Source organism: Palaemon carinicauda, chromosome 26 (assembly GCF_036898095.1).
Source record: "Palaemon carinicauda isolate YSFRI2023 chromosome 26, ASM3689809v2, whole genome shotgun sequence".
Taxonomy (NCBI): domain Eukaryota; kingdom Metazoa; phylum Arthropoda; class Malacostraca; order Decapoda; family Palaemonidae; genus Palaemon; species Palaemon carinicauda.
In genome coordinates this window covers 86,142,838-86,165,224 of record NC_090750.1, presented here as the reverse complement: position 1 = coordinate 86,165,224, position 22,387 = coordinate 86,142,838, and the positions used below count along the sequence as shown (strand labels likewise).

The 22,387-nt window shown below is 36.0% G+C and overlaps 1 protein-coding gene across 4 annotated transcripts in view; it reads right to left on the bottom strand.

Moving 5' to 3' along the window:
• Window positions 1-5,359: 5,359 nt before the first annotated feature.
• slx1 (Nuclease slx1) overlaps window positions 5,360-22,387 on the bottom strand; it is a 29,486-nt gene continuing 12,458 nt past the window's right edge. For 2 of the 4 annotated variants that reach the window (XM_068349893.1, XM_068349891.1), the window contains exons 2-6: window positions 14,411-14,590; window positions 13,035-13,086; window positions 12,194-12,379; window positions 9,117-9,277; window positions 5,360-6,113 (exon numbers count right to left, since the gene is read on the bottom strand). In XM_068349893.1, the coding sequence (XP_068205994.1) occupies window positions 5,882-6,113; window positions 9,117-9,277; window positions 12,194-12,379; window positions 13,035-13,086; window positions 14,411-14,589 (810 nt within the window). In that variant the 5' untranslated portion in view covers window position 14,590 and the 3' untranslated portion in view covers window positions 5,360-5,881. Of the gene's footprint in view, window positions 6,114-9,116; window positions 9,278-12,193; window positions 12,380-13,034; window positions 13,087-14,410; window positions 14,591-15,133; window positions 15,178-22,387 lie in introns of those variants that run through there. The other 2 variants (XM_068349890.1, XM_068349892.1) reach the window with 2 other exon arrangements.

Below are 22,387 nucleotides of genomic sequence, written 5' to 3'. Positions count from 1 at the left end.
CACCTCTCACTTGTAAACCAGGAGCGATTGGTCGAAGTCTCACGGGACTCCTGTAGAGCAGATCTTCCTGGACTTCTTTAACAAAGTAGCAGCATCTGAAGATGATGCAAAGGAGGAGGAAGAAGAAGAGGAAGAAGAGGAAGAGAAGCATACATACTTCTTGTCAGCCTTCTTTGGGGTTGGGGTCTTCAAGACAAACAACAATGATCCCATGAAGGGAGAGGCTACAGAAGCCTCTTCGACTGTAGTCAAGACCAAATCGCCTCCACAGGTGGAGCAGGATATGAAGATAAAGGATGAAAGCTTTAAAGGTCCTAAAGGTCCTCCCTCCCTGCCAACAGGGCACCATCAGTATCCAAGGAAGGCCACAAATGCCTCAGGTCCATGAGGAAAGCACCAAGAGCAAGCTGAAGTCTCTTCCCTTCCCAAAAAAATTCCTCCAGAGGACTCCGGCTTAGAGAAATCCTAGGGAAACACAATAGGTGGCGCAGCACCAGAAGAAAATGAGCTAAAGAGTTTCTTCTACATCAGTTTACCCATTGCCAGCGCTGATACTGAAGAATCCTTCTCACCAAACGCGACCCACTACAGAGGCCATGATCTGCATTCGTTCCCTCTGCAAAAACACAGAGATGGTGGGGGATCAACAGCAGGCTCAGAATAACATGCCATACTTTTTACAAGGTTTCTGCTCACATGACAGTATGTTAGGAATTCTCTGTTTACATTGCAAAGAGAAAAAGAAAAGATTAAAACAGCCAAGATTGAGGAAGCAGCTTGAGAACATATGAATAGCTTGCGGCTGAAATTAGAGACAAGTTTCTGATTGACCGAGTTAGGAGGCCTTAGCCTCGTATAAGTACCACATTGAATTTTAAATGTTTGTTCCAGCTTTGCTGAAGTATTACTCTTATTAAAGGATAATGGTTTGTATTCTTGTAGAAATAAAGATTGTGTTTCATTTCAGGGGTGAGTTATGATTCTTTGTTATCAGAAAAATATATCTTGTTTGGATGTTAAAAGAGCAATTCTGAACTGGAATGCAAAATCCTTCATAATTTGAAGCATTTTAAGTTAACTTTATTTTCTATGTATACAGAATAGTTTTAAGTACACCAATGTGACTGTGATGCAGGGAAACATTGTAATATTGTTTGTAATTTATATTTCAAAAGAGCATGCTAAATTTTAAATTGTATTTCCATAGCCTTTTAGGATTCTAAATACTGTGATATTTTGAATGTTTTGTTTTCATATAATGAGAAGGTTTTAATTATAAACCCTCTTTATGGTTGTGTTCTAATTTGTCAATATGAAGAAAAGGCTTAAATGCATTCTTAATAGTTTCTCAAAATATTAGGGGAAATATAGTCATCTTGTAAATAAGGATTAATATTTGTATTGATTTTTATTTTTAACCAAATTATAACTAGTTTCCTTATGAGGACTTTTTTTTTCTACAATTAGGCAATTATAGCATACTATAGCTTTAAAATTTCATAGACTAAACTGACATGCTCTAGGACAATTACATGAAATTTGATGTGATATGATTGGGTATGTTTATAATAATTATAGTCTTAGCTTTTGCAGTACAGTATTGTCTTTTATTGTTTTTCATAAATATGAGATGAACTACAAAAGAAACCATAAGAGAAGAGGATTGTTAGCTGTAATATTCAATGACCAGATATCAACTGTAGAATTAGAGGGGCTAAAATTCTTAAAGGTTAAAGTGTGGAATTGAGAGAAAAGGAGTACATTGAAATTTTATCTAAGCTAAACAATGGTGACCAATAATGAAGTGAAGGAAATGTTTCAGCAAGAAATTCATGTTGCAGATGCAAGATGTGTGAGGATGAGTTCAAAGACTTACACAATCATCCCTCATTATCTACGGGTATTATATTACGAATCCTGGATGATAGAAAACTTGTGGATAACATGCAACTGTAAACCGCAATTTAAACTAAAAAGATCTTACATTTACAGTATAAAGCTCAAACATACCAGTGATCAAAAAATATTTAAAAAAGTTTTTTACTCCAAAATTGAAAGATACTTTGGAGATCAAATGGACATTTGCAACTTCCTTGTACAGCTGAGATGTATATTGCCAGCCCAGTTAAAGATTTTAAAATACATAGTACCCACAGTTTTCACTTAGCTCTCTTCTAATGAACATACACTAAACATTACAGTAACCTTTTTTAAAAAAATTGCTACAGTATTTATAAATCCATGCCAAGGGGCCAGTTGTACAGATGAGTGAGCAATATAAGTTATGATTTATAAATTTGTACCATAAGGCCCAGTACTGGGGCTTGCGAGGCCATTCATTGCAAGTGCGACAGAGTTAAGACCCAGCAGTTGTACAATTAAGGCATTTTGACAAAGGAAAAATCTTCATTTGTTCCGATACATATACAAACAGTCGTCCTTTACATAAAATAAAAATAAGCAAAGTTGAAGTACACAGCTGTTAAGATTAATGATGAGAACAACAAACCAGTAGTTACCTGTCAGTAGTTTTCCCAGTGGCTCACTGACAAACCACTTTGATTTCAGCCATTGATGTGAGTTGGCTGTCCTACCACTGGAGTCTGATTTACACTAGTATTTCCTAACTTGATTCTTTCTCAGCATGTTTGTTGCGGCGAGGATATCGAATATGCAGGTGTGCCCGGGGGTGCCAGACGTAAGTGTGCCACCTTTATGTCCAGAAAAGACTGATCCTCATCTTTTGTGCCCAGTTTACAGAGGACACTCCAACAGCCAGGTCTCACTCTGCAACGAGTGTCGGGAGTGGCCATCCTCCCAGTGGGAAGCGTACAGCAGGAAGAGGAAGAGGCCATGGAGGGCTTCTTTACCTTCAGGATCTTCTTTGAGGTGGAAGAAATCACAACCCCACTCCTGTTCTCTGTCTCCTCCACGTCGGGTTCCTCTGGAGGACACTCTCATCCCAACTTCTAGTTCAATAAGTTAAAAAGGCAAAAGAGACTGAATGATAACGGCTGTTTTGTTATGAATAACCAATTCAGACAACAGCAGCTGTTTTGCTTACATTTCAACTTTCATACAATAGCAAACAATTACCGTAGTTGTTGCAAATAACATTAAGCAGAATATGACCAATATATTATATTAATAACCAAGATTTGGAAAATCTTAGGTATTTTCGTTGTGAGTTTATTTTATAATAATTACGATAATAGTATGTGAATATTACAATAATTATTAATGGATAGATTTAAGTGAAACATCAGTCATTAAATATGATTTAATTTAAATACAGCTATACTTTTTGGTCGCAGTAAGGACATATAGTTTGGTCGATGGCGTAGCCTTGCCAAATAGCACATATGTTAATGAATGTCCTAATTTAAAGTTTTTCATTTACGTACGCATTTGTAAGGATGTCTACAGTAAATGTAAGTTGTCTTAAAATGTGTTTTTAGAGAGTATACAGTGATGCCTCAGGATACGAAATTAATCCGTTCAGGATGCGGTTTCGTATCCTGATATTTTCGTATCCTGAGTCTTGTTTTACATGTAAATAGCCTAATCCATTCCAAGCCTTATAAAAAGTCACCCTTTCTTTCATAAACACGCTAAACTGTAGTAATAAACATGCAATGTAGCCATTTCTATCATTCAATAATTAACACAACCGTTAAAAACAGCCTAATCCATTCCAGAAACCACTATGAGATTATTCAATAATATAGTTATAGCCAAGTTATCCCCCCCAAGCCCAAAGAAAACGGTCCGTTTTCTTTACTACTGTATAAAAGTTACGGTACTGTATGTACGTAAAGCATTTAGATCAGTGAAGGTGTATTGTTACCTGTACGTACACCTAAATTAATGATTGATACCTGTACACTCTGAAAAAAAGGTTACAGTTAATTAGTGTAACAAAAAAGTTGAAACTTACCTTTTGATTGAGACGATGTCCGATAGCGAAGTCGCGGCAGAGGAGGATGGCATAAGGCAGAAAACGTAACAAGTGACAGACTACGTACAGTAATTTACACACTTAACACATTAACACTTAAACTTTACGAAATAAAAAAATGGAAGAAATAATTAACACTTAACATTACGTATGGAAAACTATAAAATGAAAGAAAAAATTACTTTAACACTTAACGGTAACATAAAACTTAAAATTGAATTTTTTTTTTTTTTGCTCTTTTATAACTTTACGTTTTTCTTATTTTCTAAATCTCTTCTACTTCTTCATCACTTTCTTTTTTCTGTTTCTTTTCTTTACTTTCACCTTATAATTCTTTATCCCTTCCTCTTTTCTGTTTCTTTTCTTCACTTTCACCTTCGTCTTGGCCTACTAATACCGCTGGCCTCTTTAATAAGAAACTATCCATTGAAGCTTGTTTCTGCCTACTTTTCAACACATTTCTAAAAGGCATTAGGCAAACGTAATATAATACACTACGTAACAAGTGACAGACTACGTACAGTAATTTACACACTTTACGAAATAAAAAAATGGAAGAAATAATTAACACTTAACATTACGTATGGAAAACTATAAAATGAAAGAAAAAATTACTTTAACACTTAACGGTAACATAAAACTTAAAATTGAATTTTTTTTTTTTTGCTTTTTTATAACTTTACGTTTTTCTTATTTTCTAAATCTCTTCTACTTCTTCATCACTTTCTTTTTTCTGTTTCTTTTCTTTACTTTCACCTTCTAATTCTTCATCCCTTCCTCTTTTCTGTTTCTTTTCTTCACTTTCACCTTCGTCTTGGCCTACTAATACCGCTGGCCTCTTTAATAAGAAACTATCCATTGAAGCTTGTTTCTGCCTACTTTTCAACACATTTCTAAAATGCGTTAGGCAAACGTAATATAATACACTACGTTACGTTATATACAGTCTATGTATAGTAAACACTAATACAGTACAGTGCACAGTAACGAATGTTTATTAACGATAACACGTGGCGTACGAATGTACTGTATATTAACACTAAGTCAAACAAGCGAAAGCAAACAATGTCTGTTAACGATACCGCGGTCGGAACGAAAAGAGAGAGAGAGAGAGATGAACGCCCGTGCGTAGGCAAGCTGGGATAGTTGCCGACCAATAGGAAAGCAGGATCTTATGGCGTCAGCTAGCGTCTGAGTAGGGAGATAACCAATGGGTGAGCGGGAGGCTGTAAGTGAGTCTACCCAAGTTCAAAGTCAGGCGGCGCGCGCTTTTTAAAATTACTCTCGGCGAAGAGTTGGGATCTCGTAAGGTTTTCGTATCCTGAAATTTTATCCGTATCCTGGGGCATAAAAATCTTCGAATCACTTTTCGCATCCTGAATTTTTCGTAAGCAGAAACTTTCGTATCCAGAGGTATCACTGTATCTGGTTTAAAAAAGAATGTCAAGATTTTATAAAAGATTAAATTTATGAATAAAGCAATAAAAATTTTTTTTAAATGATTTTTAAAAATATACTATAGACTACCGGTATCTACTTCAATCACTCTCAACTTTCCGTTAAATTTGGAGCTCATTTAGAAAGTGTTTATAGGGATGTTTCGTAAAGGCCCCACTTTATGGAATGTCTCATGACTATTTTGAAAACTTGATATTTAAACTTCTCCCTTTTTAGGATTTAAAGTTATTAATCTGGGATATATGGCCAGCATTGGAGCATGAGAAGCCATTCAATGGCAATGGAACAAATAAAGCTTTAAATATTACAATATTTAGAGTAAGTGATTGATATAATTTAGTACCTACATCAAAAACACTTTTTAGCAGCAACCTATATGATTTAATGAGAGATGATTGTAGTTAAAACATAATAAAAAAAATTGTAAATAAAAAGACAGAGAACTATGCATATAAACAACACTTATCAGGATGAATCATCATCATTTGTGAGTGATTCTGCCCAGTGCTCTTCTAAGTCTTCAGAATTCCTGTAACAACCACGTTTCAGCCTAACCAGGTCACCCCACAGTAAATTACTGTTGCAAATGGGACACAGTCCCTCCAGGGGTAGTAATGTATCAGGACATTCATCCTTCAACATGTGATGAGCAAGGCATCTCACATGAGCAGTCATCTTGCAGGTTGACTTCAGACATCTGAAAAGGTAAAGCACGAAAACCCAGTAGAGGAAAAGCAATAAAATTCCAATATAAATAAGGACTAAAATATATATACTACAGTATGAACAAATAGTATTGCAGTACAGTACTAACAATAATACACAAGCATTTTATCCCAAACAAATTTTCAACTCATACTTTGTGCTATACTTATACTGTTGCTGAACACTAAACATAAAATCTCTGAATTCTTGAGGTCATTGTCAAAGTTAAGTACAGTACGTTAGAACCTGTCAACAATAGACACTGTTATTATGGACTTTGGATACCTTGGATATAATGGACTAATTCAGATAAGAGTAGCATTTAGTTGGCAAAGGTTACCATTCTTAGAACATAGTTGAGATATTTATAGTTATTGGTTATAAATTTTTCTAAAAGGTAATAAAACCATTTTTTCCTTATTCATTATTGGTTTATCTTCATAATAAATAGCCCATGAAATAAACTTTTTCTATGAAAGCACATCTGGGAATATGTAAATACAGTACATTCAGCTGATATTGTCATCAGATGATTTAAAGTAACCACTCAAGAATATGCACACACACAAATAAGAAATGGTACAGTATTCTTAATATATGTAAAGATGATGTTATTACAAATGTTATTTTACTTACTGAATACTTAGAAATTCAAAATAAACTAAACAAAGCCATTTCTATATCATGATTTTCCCACATATGATGCCTAAAAGGAAACCATTGTTTTGCTACTTCTATTGTCAAACACAACAAACGAACGAATGCATTTACACATCCACTTGATAACTAATGATACTAATAGCTATTAGTAAACTGTATGCAAACTATGATAATCTATAATATATTGATATTTGTGCAATATTTATTATAAGATGCTTCAAATAAGTTTGGAAATTACATATTCAAGCCCAGCTGAGAACATGTAAACACTGTCAACTGATTCAAGCTACTGCTCAAGGATATTACTGTAGTCCGTTATTGGGAGGTTTAACTGTATTTCCCTGCAACTAAGGGAAGTCGGTAAATTACCAACTCCATTGTTAATTGATGCTTAAGAAATATTAAGTAATCTTTGACTCACCCAGTACAAGGTGCTAAAAAGAAGGTTTGTTTTTTGCTAAAAACAGGAGACCTACAGTCAGGGTTATGAGACAAAAGAATATCGTAATTAATTATAGTACTCTTCTCTCTCTCCGAAAGGCCACAAGTTTACCGACGCTTGCAATAGTTCTTCAAGGAGAGGGAGGAATTATCTTTCTTAGCTAAAAACTCAAGCATCCTATCCAGAAACAGTTACCAAAGGTATTAGTGAAGATGCAAAGGAGAAGACTGGGTGATCTTATGAAACATGTCATCAGAGTCTAGGCTTTCTGGGAATCAGTTTAGTACATTCATAAGTTTTCAGCATATACATGAAATCATTCTTTCCATTCGTCTTCCTGTACAACGCAATTTGTTTATGGCTCCACTTGCTTGTGGCCACCTGCATCACCAACATCAAGATGCCTTGCCAAAGGTTTGCCCTTTAGTACAGTATCACAAATACCCATTGGTTTTTAGATCTTTTATCTAACAACAAAATAGCTCAACTTTTTAAAAATGACCTAAAATCTTAAAAACAAAAAAGGATACAAAATGGCAGAGATGAGCAAACACTGGGACACAAATTCAGTCCTGTGATTAATGCCCAGATCTGTTGGAGGCTGAGAACTTTCACTAAAAATACCACCCAGAGATCATTCTGCGGACTCATGGTCACAATGTGCGGCATAAACACTACTCCTATGTGTGCTCAGAACCATTACGTTTGCTTTCTACATACTGTACTGAACAATTGCAATTTTTTTTCCCCAGGCATAAATTACGTCCTATGATGCTAAACAGAGTAAATTTCACCCAATGTAAAAATGTCCAATGGCACTCATAATTAATGAAGATTCAAGGCTGCTGGGACCATTTTTCTGGCATGTTGTTGCCTTTTCAAAATAACAAGCACAGTGGGACCCTACTTAAAGTTAGTGACCCCATTGCTAACATTCATTGTGCAATATTTATTATAAGATGTTTTGAATAAGTTTGGAAATTACTGTATATTGAGAATACTATTTGTTATTCATATGTGTGCATATCCTTAACAGGTATAGCTTGAAATCGGCCAATGACTAAATAAGCTGACAGTGTTTACATGGGACCCCATGGAAAATATTGATTTCATTAATATAGAATTATTCCTCAAATAGGCTATTTATTACAAAGATAAATAAGGTAAAAATGGTTTAATTACCTTTATGTAAATATATATAAATATCTCAAAACTTTGTACTTCTTAACAACGCTAACTGAACACGATTCTGGTTATCTGGATTTTGTCCATTATATTCGGAATCTCTTATAAATGTGTCCATAATTGTGAGGTTCTACTATACATACATGCAGTTCACCTAATTTCCCACACCCCCCACCAAAGCTTAGTGTTGCCAATAGATTTCTTGGGTTCTAGTTCAACTTCAAATATGAAGCATACCCAAGAGAATATTTTTTACCATAGAGCACACATATGGAGAGCTCAACCATAACATAGTAGGGAAGATTATTGGAGTCAGGTAGAGTGGGAGTTATTCCAACCTTTTAATGTCAAATAGAAGAGAAGCTACGCCGAGGGAAGCACGGTGAATCAAAGGTATCTAAATAAATTTTATTACAGACATGGAGATATCTGCTATGAAGTTTTTCTTATTTCAAGTGATGGGTTTCAAAAATTCCAATTTTCTCATATGAATTTCAAAGGTTGTTTTTTACATCCTGAATTCTTGCTCTTAATTGGAAAGTAACCCTATTTTATTCTAATGATTCCTTCAAAACTGAATAAAAGGAAATTGTAACAACTAAGCTTACCTAATGAAAATCAAGTCTAACAATAAAAAAAGGCCAGTTTGTATCAATATACATAACTAAATCATAGCTTTTTAATTAAATGTTATAACAAATCACATACCTCATTAAGTCAGATGACTTTATAAGATCTTCACATAATACGCAATAAGAAAACTCTTGTCTGCTGTCAACTGAAGAATCTTGTTTCACAGGTGATGATACTTTCTGGGGTTTAACAGGGCCATAAGCAATTGGCATATGTAAAGGGGCTTCCATCCCCACCTTAGGTAGAAGAAACAGCAATCATGAGAAAATAAATTAATAACCTCACATAATAAGAACCATTGCAAGTTCAACAATAAATCATCAATTCAATAAAAAGGGGATCTTTTAAAAATCAAAGTAAACTTTTCATAATAAAAATCAATCAGTCACATACAGCACAAATTTAAGGTCATCTATATACATGTATTTTAAACAATTCAGTCGGCTTGAAAGTAATTCACCAGCTGAATCCTCAGGTGCTCCCAGTTATAATCATACACTTGTCTTCTGCTTTGTGTTCTTTGGACATGAAACTTTGAAATCGGTAGGGCTGGGAGGTTGAGTCATCAAAGCGTATGTGATGGCTTTTTTTTAAATCTATTTTTAATCAAATTTATTATTTCAATAATTGCCTTGTAGTCACCAAGCTATAATAATCAATTCTCAGGCTTTTTTACCCCCCCACAAAGAAATAAAATTCTTATTTTTATACTCGCCCCTCTGTTCATATTGCTTCCTCTCCTACATTAGTTTAGTTTAATTAGCCCTTTCCCATAATATTTTCCAATTGTCTTTCCTATCAATAAATGTGACCTTAACAAGTGAATAAAACCTTTAAGCATTAGGTGGCAAGAAGTCCAGAACTGGCTTGCCAGATACTCTTTGTCTCTTGAGTTTTGAAATCAAAATCAGCACTACCACTTGATACCATGAGACAGTGGGGAGGAGGGTACGCATGTACAGTATATCAACATCAGGTTAGTAGAGAAATAAGAAATTTTATTACAGTATTAAAATTCTGTATATTTCTATGACCCTTCCCTGATGTTCTTTTGCCGACTCCTACACACTGTTAGAGATGGAGCACAATTGAAGGAAAGAGGGATAACCAGGTCTAGATTACTTCTGATAAACCATTTAAAAAATACAGTTTGAAATACGGGACTGGAGACCATTCATTTGGTTTGAAATACAAGACTCCAGATTGTTTACTTCTGATTGATTCTAAACTGAATATTAAATACAACCCCATATTCATAGATAAATGTAATGAATTAACTGAACTCAAATAACTGCTGCAACTATGGGGCCTAGAGCCCAGCAGTCTTCATAAGCAAACCCTGCTTCTTCAAGATAATGTTTTGTAAAAACCAACTTGGTATGCCATTGAGCTGCTGCCAAAACTCTTTCCAAAGAAATATGTCTACAAAAGTTAAGGGAAATGGCTACATTCCTAATATGTACCTTCACTTTGAAGCCTTTTACTATATTTGGATCTAATTCCTATTGAGCTTCTGTGACCAAATTTATAACTAGGAATGACATAGCAGTTTTGATTAATGGGCGATTAGGGACTTTCAGGCCACAGAAGAAATTAGGGACATTGCACCTCTACTAACTTAATATGTACAAATACAACTGTACAGCTCTTTCTGAACAAAGAAAACTATTTTCTGCTGAAGTGCCTTTATCCAGATTTAGTGAAAGGATGTGAAAGAATTGAGGCAAACTCTTATCCTTAAAATAATTTTTTGGCTCTGAAGTCTGAAGGAAGGTAAGAGAACATCATATTGTGTTCTCCAAAGCCTACTTTGACAGACAACACATTTCACTTATGCATTTAGCTGAAGCTAATGTCAACAGAAAAGGTATTTTAATCGTGATATCCTTGAGACAAATTTTTCAAATCCTGTCCTTTTTAAATACTGTAAAACTACATCCAAATCCTAGAAATTTGACCTTGCTATCAGAGTTCTTTCAATATTAAATCATCTGAATAAATCTGCTATGATACCTGAAACAAATATCTAATCAAAGATGCTTCAGGACAAAATTAATGGCTGAAATAGAGTTTCTTGTCATACAAAAAAAATTATCAATATTATCCAAGCTAGTTCTAGTCATGGAAAGATTCCTAGCTTTGCACAATAAACCTTCCATTGTCTCATATGTGCTATTGGTAGACTGTCTTTTAGAGCCTATAATAAACAATCTAGAGGGAATTAAACTGAGGATACAGTAAATAGACTCCAAGCAGTCGGATGTCGCACAATTGGGCTTGGAAGTATCATCTCATGATACTTATACAAAACAATAGACATGTTCTTGTATTTCTTTAAAATATTAAAGTACTGTATATACTAATACTTTTACTCCCTACCTCTTTTGCAAAATAACAGTTAGAGTGTTATAACAAAATAAAAAAAATTTCATTAAATAACACCAAAATCAATTTGTGAATTCCTAAGCAGCTTAAACTTAAATGATACAAATAACTCACTTAATACGTGAAAAACCTTTCAATTCTCTATTCAGTCTTGTAAAAATAAGGTGCTGTTGGTTGAGCATGACAGGGGAGAGGGAACTGGGAGAGAGAATGTGGTTAAGAGGTTGGGAAACCAGTAGATTGGATGATTAAAGCATGAAGACTCAATTACATCAATTTTGTTTTGAAAAAAAATTTGACATATGCAACCTAAAATACAATTCACATCGGTAGTTCAAACATTTGAATGGCAAAGAATACTTTAAAAACACCTGTAGAATCTAGGTTAGTATTTGAAGCTTGAAGGGTCATTAAAAGACAAAAATGAGTTGCATTACAGTGAAAAATTAGTGCGCTTTTAGATACCCACTTATCCACTAAATTTGGAAAACAAGGGCAGACATATATGTAAGTAACAGCCGATACATAAATGAATAATTGAAGAAAGAATTATAAATAAAAGGACAAAAATTCCCAAGTCTTTGCTAAATGTATAATTTGGACTTCTGTTATTACTAGACAATGTTTCTAAATTGAAAGAACAGATTTACTTTTAAAATATTTTCAAGCGACTTATGAATTTAATAACATTTATGATAACGATTATTCCACATAAGTGTTAAAAGAAGTATATCTTATTATAATTGAAAGTGGCAAATGATACTCACGGGAAATTCTTTCATGTATTCTTGTTTCAACCACCTTAAGGTTAATGGAAGACGTGCCCAAGGTTTGGTTTGTAGCATAGTAGCAAGAACTCTTAAACAAAAGTCAAACCTCTTTTCACTACTTTTCTTCCGGTCAACATTTCGTAATCGACGACTTTTTTCAGGGTGCTGCCAAGCCCATTCAAACTACAGTGTAAAAGGTACATCTAATGATAAAAAATTACTTACTTTGAAACATTCATCTTAATTTATAAATTTTCTTAAATTAAATAAGCATGAAAATCTTTTGAACAATTCTTGTGTGAGTTTCAAACCTATCATAATAAGATTCAAATTACTTAGTTTATGATCCTCTGTAATTGAAATTTGCCATTCCAACAATTCATGAATATTCAGAAAAAAAAAACAGACCCATTTTGGATAAGTGACATCACAGGGAGGAGACTTATTGCCTCGCATGAGGCTCTGCTACTAATCCCCAGCAAATGACTAAAGTTAAAGTGTAACAGATCAACAATTCTATGAAACTGAATTTCTCACTATACCTCCAATGATTGAAAGATACATTGGTTCCAATACTGTATTGAAAAAGTGGTAGGTCTTAGTACTGCTTCTCATACTTGTGTCAGGTACCAGTTTCAAGTGTTTAATGGTAACATTGAGATGATTTTGTGTTAAGAGGGGCCTCAAAAGGTGGCAAGCAAACTATGTTGTAAAGAAGGCGATTCAATAGTCACATACTTTGGTTTTTCTAACAGTTTCTATACGTCTACTGAATTTGTTTTGTATGACAAGTTATAGCAAGCAATATAACGTATCGTGCAATAAAGTAAAAACTTACCCGCAATGCAGAAATATCATTTGGAAATCCATGGACAATGAGAACCATCTCCCTGAAAGTTAAGCATGATATGAAAGTAAAATATGGGAGGCTTTATTTAGATCAATTTTAATATACAAAATATCAAATACATTTCATTCTCAATAAACTTATGCTACACTACATGGCATAGTGCTGAGTTGTCAAGCACCCTTAGCTGTAACGTCTAATTTAGTCCTTATTCTATATCTTAAGTTAATATTCCATTATAGAAGAATCCACCCACTCATTACAGTACTGTAGCGATGGGTGCTTTTACAATTAAAGTATTTTTATGAAATTTTATATGCATTACATACCGTTTTAACTAATCTTATTATTTGCAATTTGCAAAAGATATGCCTATGGAGGTTCTCATCTTCCTTATTTTTGTGAGGATCCCATAGTATAATTTCCTTGTTCTATTGCGGACATTGTCAGATTTTTCAGTATTTAAATATCCTTTTTCTTTTCTTTTTCTTAAGGTAAAATGTTGTCATGATAGTTATAGATATACTGTATTTTCTACTTTGACTTTTGTCTCTATTATAGAACATTCAAATTTTTCTCTAATTTTGCCTTTAAAATTGTTTTTGTTATAACTTGCTTAGTTTACTCCTTCATTAATTGCCAACACCTCGTTATAAGTCTTAACTGCCGAGTTCTCCAGCTGTGCTGAATCATTCTCCTATTAGAGGACAAAATTTTGTATGCGTGTAGACTGGTTTTTATTCTGACTGCTTTTAGTTTAGCAATGACAAGTTTTACCATAGCTATAGCTTTATACTTTATATATATAAACCAAACACAAATTTATGCAATACACTTAGGTGTTAATAATACTGTATCTGGTCTAATGAAATATCTTTCTAAAAGACAAATATTTCCAAATATCAATTTCAATACTGCAATATTTGATGGATGACAGATGAAAATAGTAACTAAAGATGAAATCAAAACACACCTACACCTATATTAAGAGTAAAATAGTTTGACAGATGAGACACGACACGTCTAATGAGAGACCTCAGTGATAACAATCCCTTGGCCAAGTTATGCTAAAAATTAAGTACACTGCAAAATGGTCAATACTGAACTGTATCAAATACAATAAAACTACATTGAGACTGGAGACTTGTAAAGGAAACTTAATTTCTTGAAACTTTTTGCATTAAACTGTACTCTAATCATTGCTAGTACTTTTAGATTAGATATACTGTAAAAACTCACAAATTTTCTGCCTTATTTTGAAAATTATACTATGACAATACTAATAATTTTGTTATTTTAAAGTACACAATCAATTGATAATTTCAGCTTCAAAATGCTGACCATTATTCTATTCCAATAATACTTACCAAGGTCCCTTATTACTAGTTCTATAAGCTCCTCCAGCTTTGACTCCAGTGTTGTGCTGCTTGATACGTCGATTTGGATCAACAGTAAAACCTATGTAGGTCCGTCCCCGGTACTTCGGATTGATGCAGTATAATAGGTAAACCCCATAAAAGTCCTCCACTACTTCCCCTTGTGACATTCTGCAAAGGGAAGAATTGTACTGTACAGGTAATTTAATACATTAAATATGTAAGTACTATAAATTTAAACAATATCATTTCACACACACAACATTGCTCAAGAAAGTTTGCATATAGGTAATGTACTGTGCAAGCTTGTATCATAAGACAAAACTCTTCGATAACAGAATTCATAATGTACATTCTTCCATGCCATTCATAATGCTAATACTGTATCTACAAAGTGGGAGCTTCAAGACCTTAAATTTTCAGGTTTTGATTTCTCTTAACACCCTATATCATTCCTACCCTGGACCAACCAGCAAAGAATCTTTGTGCTAAATTATTGGGCTGAAAATATACCAGGTGCTCCAGGAGTCCCACTTTACCTTGTGTTCACATATCATCGAACTTGCTGACAACCTTGAGCTAAAGATCAATATCACAAATTCATTAAATAATTTGTATTTTTCCTAATCACACAAACCTTAGACCTTTAATAGGAGTACAACTTCAGCAAAGCTGGAATTGCCATTAAGCTTTTAACAAGGTAAACATAGTTACCTTACAGGTGGTGAGTAGACCCCGCCCATCCATCAAATAGATCAACCGTCACTTTGACCTAGTAACTGCAGGTTGGTTGAGATTGGTAGTATAACTTACAGGTCTCAGGCTGTTACGGTTAGGAAAAATACAAATTACTTTAAAATTTTGTGACTTGTTTCTACACATAATACAAACCCTCAACCCTTATTACTAGACTCATCCATAAAAGGGCAGAAGTCCATAAAACCAACCTGACTGGTTAACTGACCCCAAGGAACATCAATGCACTTCCGTCCTGTCAAATAGTGAAGGTCATGACTCCTTTAAACCTCATAAATACCTGAACATGAAGATGTCGCAGGTGTTAAGCTAGGCCTCTACCAGGAACTGGTACATGGTCACTGAAGAATCTACATCCCTAAGGATATGAAGTTCGAACATATGAGCAATGAGTGAGCATATATTCTATAAATCAAGCAACACAAAAGCATGACTGCTGCACCCAAAGAGGGAAAAAATAAAGGAAAAACAGCCAGACATGCTTACCTTTCACTGCTGGAATTGAATTGTGTCCACTATTTAAGATGAGGTGCTTCTTTTCATGTGAGAAAACGCACTCGCTATACAATCTGCTGAGCAAGTACCACAAGTCTCAGGGAAAATGTGTCCAGGGACTTGTGGGTGGTAAACTCTACAAGTAGTCGGCGATGACGGTTGTCTGGTGCTTCCAGACTTCTACTGTCAGCACTTGTGCCATGAACAGATTCTTCTTGAAGGCTAGAGTGGAGCCGATACCCCTTACTTCGTAAGACCACGCTCTAGACTGTCTGCAGACTCCACGAAAGCAGCGTAAGAGAGCAAGATGATCTTGGAATGAGACTATTCATAGATATCAGCTTCTTCATCATCTCAGTACTGATGAACAGCCTCTGTTGCTCTGGTTTGTAGCGTTGAGTTCTCTATAGGTAGGGGTGTAGCAGCATAACTAAACAGAGAAGCAGGTAATTATGATCGCTAGTTGCATCTTGTAGGGAGGAGATGGAGAAGAACTCAAGCCTGGGGTTGTGGACAGTGGTTCTGGGTCTTAAAGTATCTGACTCCCTTCTCCAGAGTTCATACAACGAATGTTTGTGAGAGCAGAGAACTCTCGTGACAGCCCACGCAGGACGTCTGCGAGTCATCTGGGAGGTTGACTGCTCAAAGCTCCTCATAAGCATGGACAATTCTCATGAAGGGGAAATGTCAAAGCCCTTCTGTTTAAAGACCTAGCTCAAGGCTGAGCGATAGCCTTCAACACAGAAACTGAAGGGAGATTCTCTCAGCAAAGGCAGATGAGGAAATCAGCAATCAACTGTAAAGAGACTCAAACTAGAGAAGTATCTCATCTACGACATCAATAGCAGATTTTCCACTTTTGCTTATTTAGGTGCAAGGATTTATATAGATATCTACACATCTGTGCAGCGCCTCATAAAAAGCTCTTTGCTCGGAGATGCTCCCTTTCTGCCATGCAAGGTATTAGGGACCACTCCACTCCTACCAACTGACTCAGACGGCTGAGTGTGGTTGCTAATATATTTATGTATCTCTTACCCAGAATGAACCTTTTATGTTGTCGAATTATTATTATCATTATTATTATTATTACTTGCTAAGCTATAACCCTAGCTGGAAAAGCAGGATGCTATAAGCCCAGGGAAAATAGCCCAGTGAGGAAAGGAAACAAAGAAAAAGAAAATATTTCAAGAACAGAAACATTAAAATATAAACTACAAAAACTTTGACAAAGCAAGAGGGAGAGAAATTAGATAGAATACTGTGCCCGAGTGTACCCTCAAGCAAGAGAACTCTAACCCTTGGCAGTGGAAGACCATGGTACAAAGGCTATGGCACTACCCATGACTACCCAAGTGTGTTCCTACTTTGCCTACTTGTAGAGGGACTCGGACACAGTTCCTCCTTCCTGGTTGATGTAGGATACCAAATTAGTTTTGTCACTCATCAATGCTACCAAGTGTCCTATCAAAAAAAAGTTTGCAATACTAGGAGCACATGTATCAGAAGTTGAGGGCGCGCACTGCTCTAAAGACTCGAAAGGGCAAGGCCGCTTATTATAGTTGGAGGATACGGCATCTCTTGTGAGAAGGAGAGCTAATTCTTTCTGATACCTTGTTCCTTGTCAATGTCATAGGATGTATAGCAAACAGTGAAGTCAGACTCAAGGGCAGAATATTAGCCAGCTGCTCGCATCCAAGGTAAAGTCATCACAACCCCCTTAGTGGGATTTAGTGCTAAAGCTAGCCCTTTTTGGATGGAGTACCCCTTAGTCCAAGGGAAGCCCAAAGGCGTAGCATAGTGTCATCAACTACACTTAAATTACCATCAGCAGGCTCCTACCAAGGGAGAGACTCACCTGTTTCACTAGGGGAAACAAACGAGTCTCTCTGACCCGAGACTTGACCAAGAGTTAATTTACCACCACTTTTTCGTGTCTTGCCTCCTGAAGAGATCGACAGTGAAGGGTCAGAAGGCAAAGTACCAAGAGTTGAAATAACCAGTTTATTTGCTTTCTTCAACCTCAAGGATGGGTCCAAAGGGGAAGAATCGTGTTTAGCCTTCTGTTTCCTCCTGCCAGGGAGGGTGACCATTCCTTACATTAATCACAGGAAGAAATCTAAACTGTATACATGGCCCCAGTATGAAGGGCACAAAGTATGAGGTTCACCACTGTGCCACTCGTGAAAGTGCTGCATTTACTCAACGCTCCAGGGCAGATTCGCATGTCTGCCTTCAGCATCAGGCATACACATTCAATATGAAAAAGATGAGAAAAAGTTAGAAAAAGTCAAGTTTGTACGAGCATTGACAGCATGTCTGTGTTAGTTGGCGGCCAGAATCAAAGTGACTGTTAAGTGTACAGGCAAGAGACCAGGGCTTCCCTGCTACCGGCCGGTAACTACTGACACCTTGTTAAAAATTAAATGGCTTAGATTCAGTTGCACTAGAATCGTCTCCTAACTAAAGGAGAAAGGTTTATATGTGTGTAGAAATAACCCCGGTTTCCCATTAAGATGCCTCATAATTCATACCATATATAATCCTTTTTGTTTCCCCGATGTTTTTCTATGATCTGTCTCAAAGAAGCAAATATTGCCAGGAAGAGGGACTGTAGAAGCAATACTGTATTTGCTTTGAGACAGATGATAGAAAAACATCGGGAGAAACGAAAAAGATTACATATGGTCTTTATTGACATGGAGAAGGCATACGATTGAGTACCATGTCAGGAGCTGTGGAGATGTATGAGAGAAAAGGGAGTCCCTGAGAAATACGTAAGAATCACCCAAGATATGTATGAAAGGGCAGAAACAAATGTTAAGAGTATTATAGGCCTAACAGAAAGTTTCCCAGTAAATGTAGGTAGTAGGTTGGCCAAGGCACCAGCCACCCGTTGAGATACTACCACTAGAGAGTTATGGGGTCTTTTGACTGGCCAGACAGTACTACATTGGATCCTTCTCTCTGGGTACGGTTCATTTTCCCTTTTGCCTACATACACACTGAATAGTCTGGCCTATTCTTTACATATTCTCCTCTGTCCTCATACACCTGACAACACAGATTACCAAATAATTCTTCTTCACTCAAGGGGTTACTGCACTGTAATTGTTCAGTGGCCACTTTTCTCTTGGTTAGGGTAGAAGAGACTCTTTAGCTATGGTAAGCAGCTCTTCTAGGAGAAGGACACTCCAAAATCAAACCATTGTTCTCTAGTCTTGGGTAGTGCCATAACCTCTGTACCATGGTCTTCCACTGCCTTGGTTTAGAGTTCTCTTGCTTGAGGGTACACTCAAGCACACTCTTCCATCTTATTTCTTTTCCTTTTGTTTTGTTAAAGTTTTTATAGTTTATACAGGAAATATTTATTTCAATGTTACTCTTCCTAAAATATTTTATTTTCCTTGTTTCCTTTCCTCACTGAGCTACTTTCCCTGTTGGGGCCTCTGGGCCTATAGCATCCTGCTTTTCCAACTAGGGCTGTAGCTTAGCAAGTAATAATAATAATAATAATAATAATGTGGGACATCGGGGGTCTGCATTGAGCCCTTAGTAACACAAGGTATTAGAGATCAGTTTCCTTGGTGTATGCTTTTCGCTGATGATGTTATACTGTGTACTGTAGCACTAGGAGAGAGGTAGTAGAAGAGAAACTGAAGGAGTGGAGAAGAGAAATGGAAAATAGGGGATTGAAGATCAGCAGGAAAAAGACAGAATATTTGAGGTTGAAAAATGGGGAGAATGGGGACGTTAGTTTACAAGGAGAATACAAGCAGGATGGAAGAATTGGAAAAAAGTGCGTGGAATACTATGCAAAAGGAGAATAGGGGTTAAGTTGAAAGGTAAAGTACACAGGACAGTTGTGAGACCGGCAATGATGTATGGAGTGGAGACGTGGGCAATAAGAAGAGAAGATGGATGTGGCAGAGATGAGAATGTTGAGATGGATGTGTGGGGTGACAAGAAGAGATAAGATATGAAATGAGGTAATTAGGGGTACCACAGGAGTTAGAAAACTATCCGATAAGATCCAAGAAAGTAGATCGAGGTGGTACGGTCATCTCATGAGAAGAGATGAACAGTATATTGGGAGGAGAGTAATGGAAATGGAGGTACAGGGAACGAGAAGGAGAGGGAGACCAAAGCGAAGGTGGGTGGACTGTATCAACGATGACCTTCGATCAAAGGGATTAACCGGTGATGAGGTGTGGGACAGAGGTAGATGGAGAAAGCTGACCAGAAACATCGACCCCACATAGAAGTGGGAAAAGATGTAGACAAAGAAGAAGAAAAAGAAGAAGGGGTGTTAGGAAAACTCATTAATTGGTGATTTAGTCCAAAATTCATGGTCAGAGATGGATAAAACAAAAAAAGATAACAATAAGTAAAAATATATGGCTCATGTATTTGGCTACAAATTAAAGCATCTTATATCTACCCATTAAACCAACTGTAATTGCTAAACTGTCTAAGTCTAGTTTACAAGGATTTTTATAGCTGACTAAACTCCCATGATACAGACCAATATAAATTCACTTCTGCTATTTCAATAAACATTCAGATCCTTAGCTTGAATCAAAAGCAACTTCTCAAGCAATGCAGACACCATCTAATCAACTTAAGATATATCCTCAAGTAAATAACTAACAACAAATTATAATAACTTTTATCCTAGGCCTACAAGCTTACCTCCTAAGTAGACCTTAGCCAGAGAATTTGTACCTGGTTGGGACGGACTAGGTCAGTAATTAAAATGTCAGCAAATATTTACTATAGCACAATAATCCTAATGAAAAAATTAAGAAGTGTTACTCATCTATTTGAAGGTATTTTGAACTACTCTGATGCAAATAATTGAGGAAACATATTTTTTAAATTTTAGCAGCATTACAATTCCAAGTTATGATTGAAAAAAATCATTTCAAAAGGAATACAAACGAGAACACCACATAACCTAACCTAACCTATCCTAGGAGCCATATACTTACCTAGAGGGAGGTGTACAGCCCCTGCAACCACCCTTAGCTTACCTTAAGACCAAGTTTCAACCGTATGTTTGATTCCCATTTGGCTTCACTGCTGGTAATGTAACACTAAATCATATTATTTTGTAAATTGAAAAACTAGCTTAATAACAACGTATTAAGGACAATGATAAACATTTTCCCAATAAAGAAAATCCCTTATCAATAAGAATGTTTACTTTTGTTCCAATGAACTGCATTATATAAAACCTGTCATTTTTTATAACGGTGAAATGGCAAATAAGGTAGTGTGTAGGTGATTGGGTCACCAAATTTTTGTCCGCCAAAATACTTGCTAACTCGGCTATCGCATGTAGCGCAACATGTACCGCTTGCCAGAATTGAGGACCAATGAAATAATGTTTAATTGCAATTGAAGCAAAGACCAATACTGTAAGTAAATAATTGGTGTTAGTTCATTAACATATTCTTACATACAATTATCAATATTTGTGACGACGAACAAGGATAAGAAGGATTTTTGTTTTTTATGCTAGCCGCAGACCTCGTGACAGTCGTGACCCAATAATCTACAAACAGCAAATGCATAATAACAATATTTGATAGTGTAGAAATAAATAACGGGGTGTATGTAGGATAGCGGCCACCTGTATGTATTATTATGGCTAACTTAGAATACGGCAGTGTAAGGGAGGTCGCAGGGGGTGTTAGCCCTGCCCCATTAGGTATGTAGGTAAGGACACGGCTTGTAGGTTAGGTTAGGGGGGGAAAGTATAGGTCCATTTTTGGTTTCATTGTAGTGTATTACAGTGCAATGTAACCTAGGAAAGCTACTACTTTTTCTTATAGAACAAATTACGCTCTCTTCGAAAATGACACTCGTTCCCGTCGCAAATTAATAGTTTAAGAAATATATATACATCTATATCCTCTGATAATGGGGGACCCCCAGTGGGAACTCGGGGTTTTGGGTGGGGAAAACATACCGGGGAATCGATATATAATCGTAAAACAAGCCTTTTCTTCTCTATACATTACCTTCTTGAAATTATAATAATCGGAGGAAAATACAAAACATTATATCGGGATAAACTTTGGAGGCGCCGTTGCAAAGATTGTGTCATGAAAAAATACAGTAACCAGTGCTGCCAACGTCCGATGTACTGAGGTTTGTGACCTGTCATACTACTAGGCTAGGTTAAGTGGGTTTGTTAGGTTCTGTGCCCTTTTTGTACTTTTTATATATTGAGTAAAACTTATATGGAGAAATTATTTAAAATACGTATGAAAATATCTATCATTGCTATCGTTAGTAATGTCAGTGTGCTGTTGGTAACTCTGTGTACCATACGTCAACGTTGGTAACACTGTGTATTATTGGTAACGTTTCTAATGTTATCGTTCGCAGTACATTCGTAAGAGAAGTGAGTTAGCCGAATTGGTTGATTTGTTTGTTTCCGATTGAAATGAACATCAAATTCCGTTAAATCATGTTATTTACTATAGGAAAACATATATTTTCTGTTTGAAATCTCACCCTGTAATACAATACAAAATTACCCCATTTTTAATCAATGCATGAGGAACTGGCCGCTGATATACAAAGGCTCCTAAATAACTTCAGCCTGACAGTTTCCGAGTTCAGACATATTCAGGCCTAATGGATGTATGTACTGCAAATGGTTGGAACAGACATAACTGCTTCCTAACAGCTGCCCATTCAATCTTC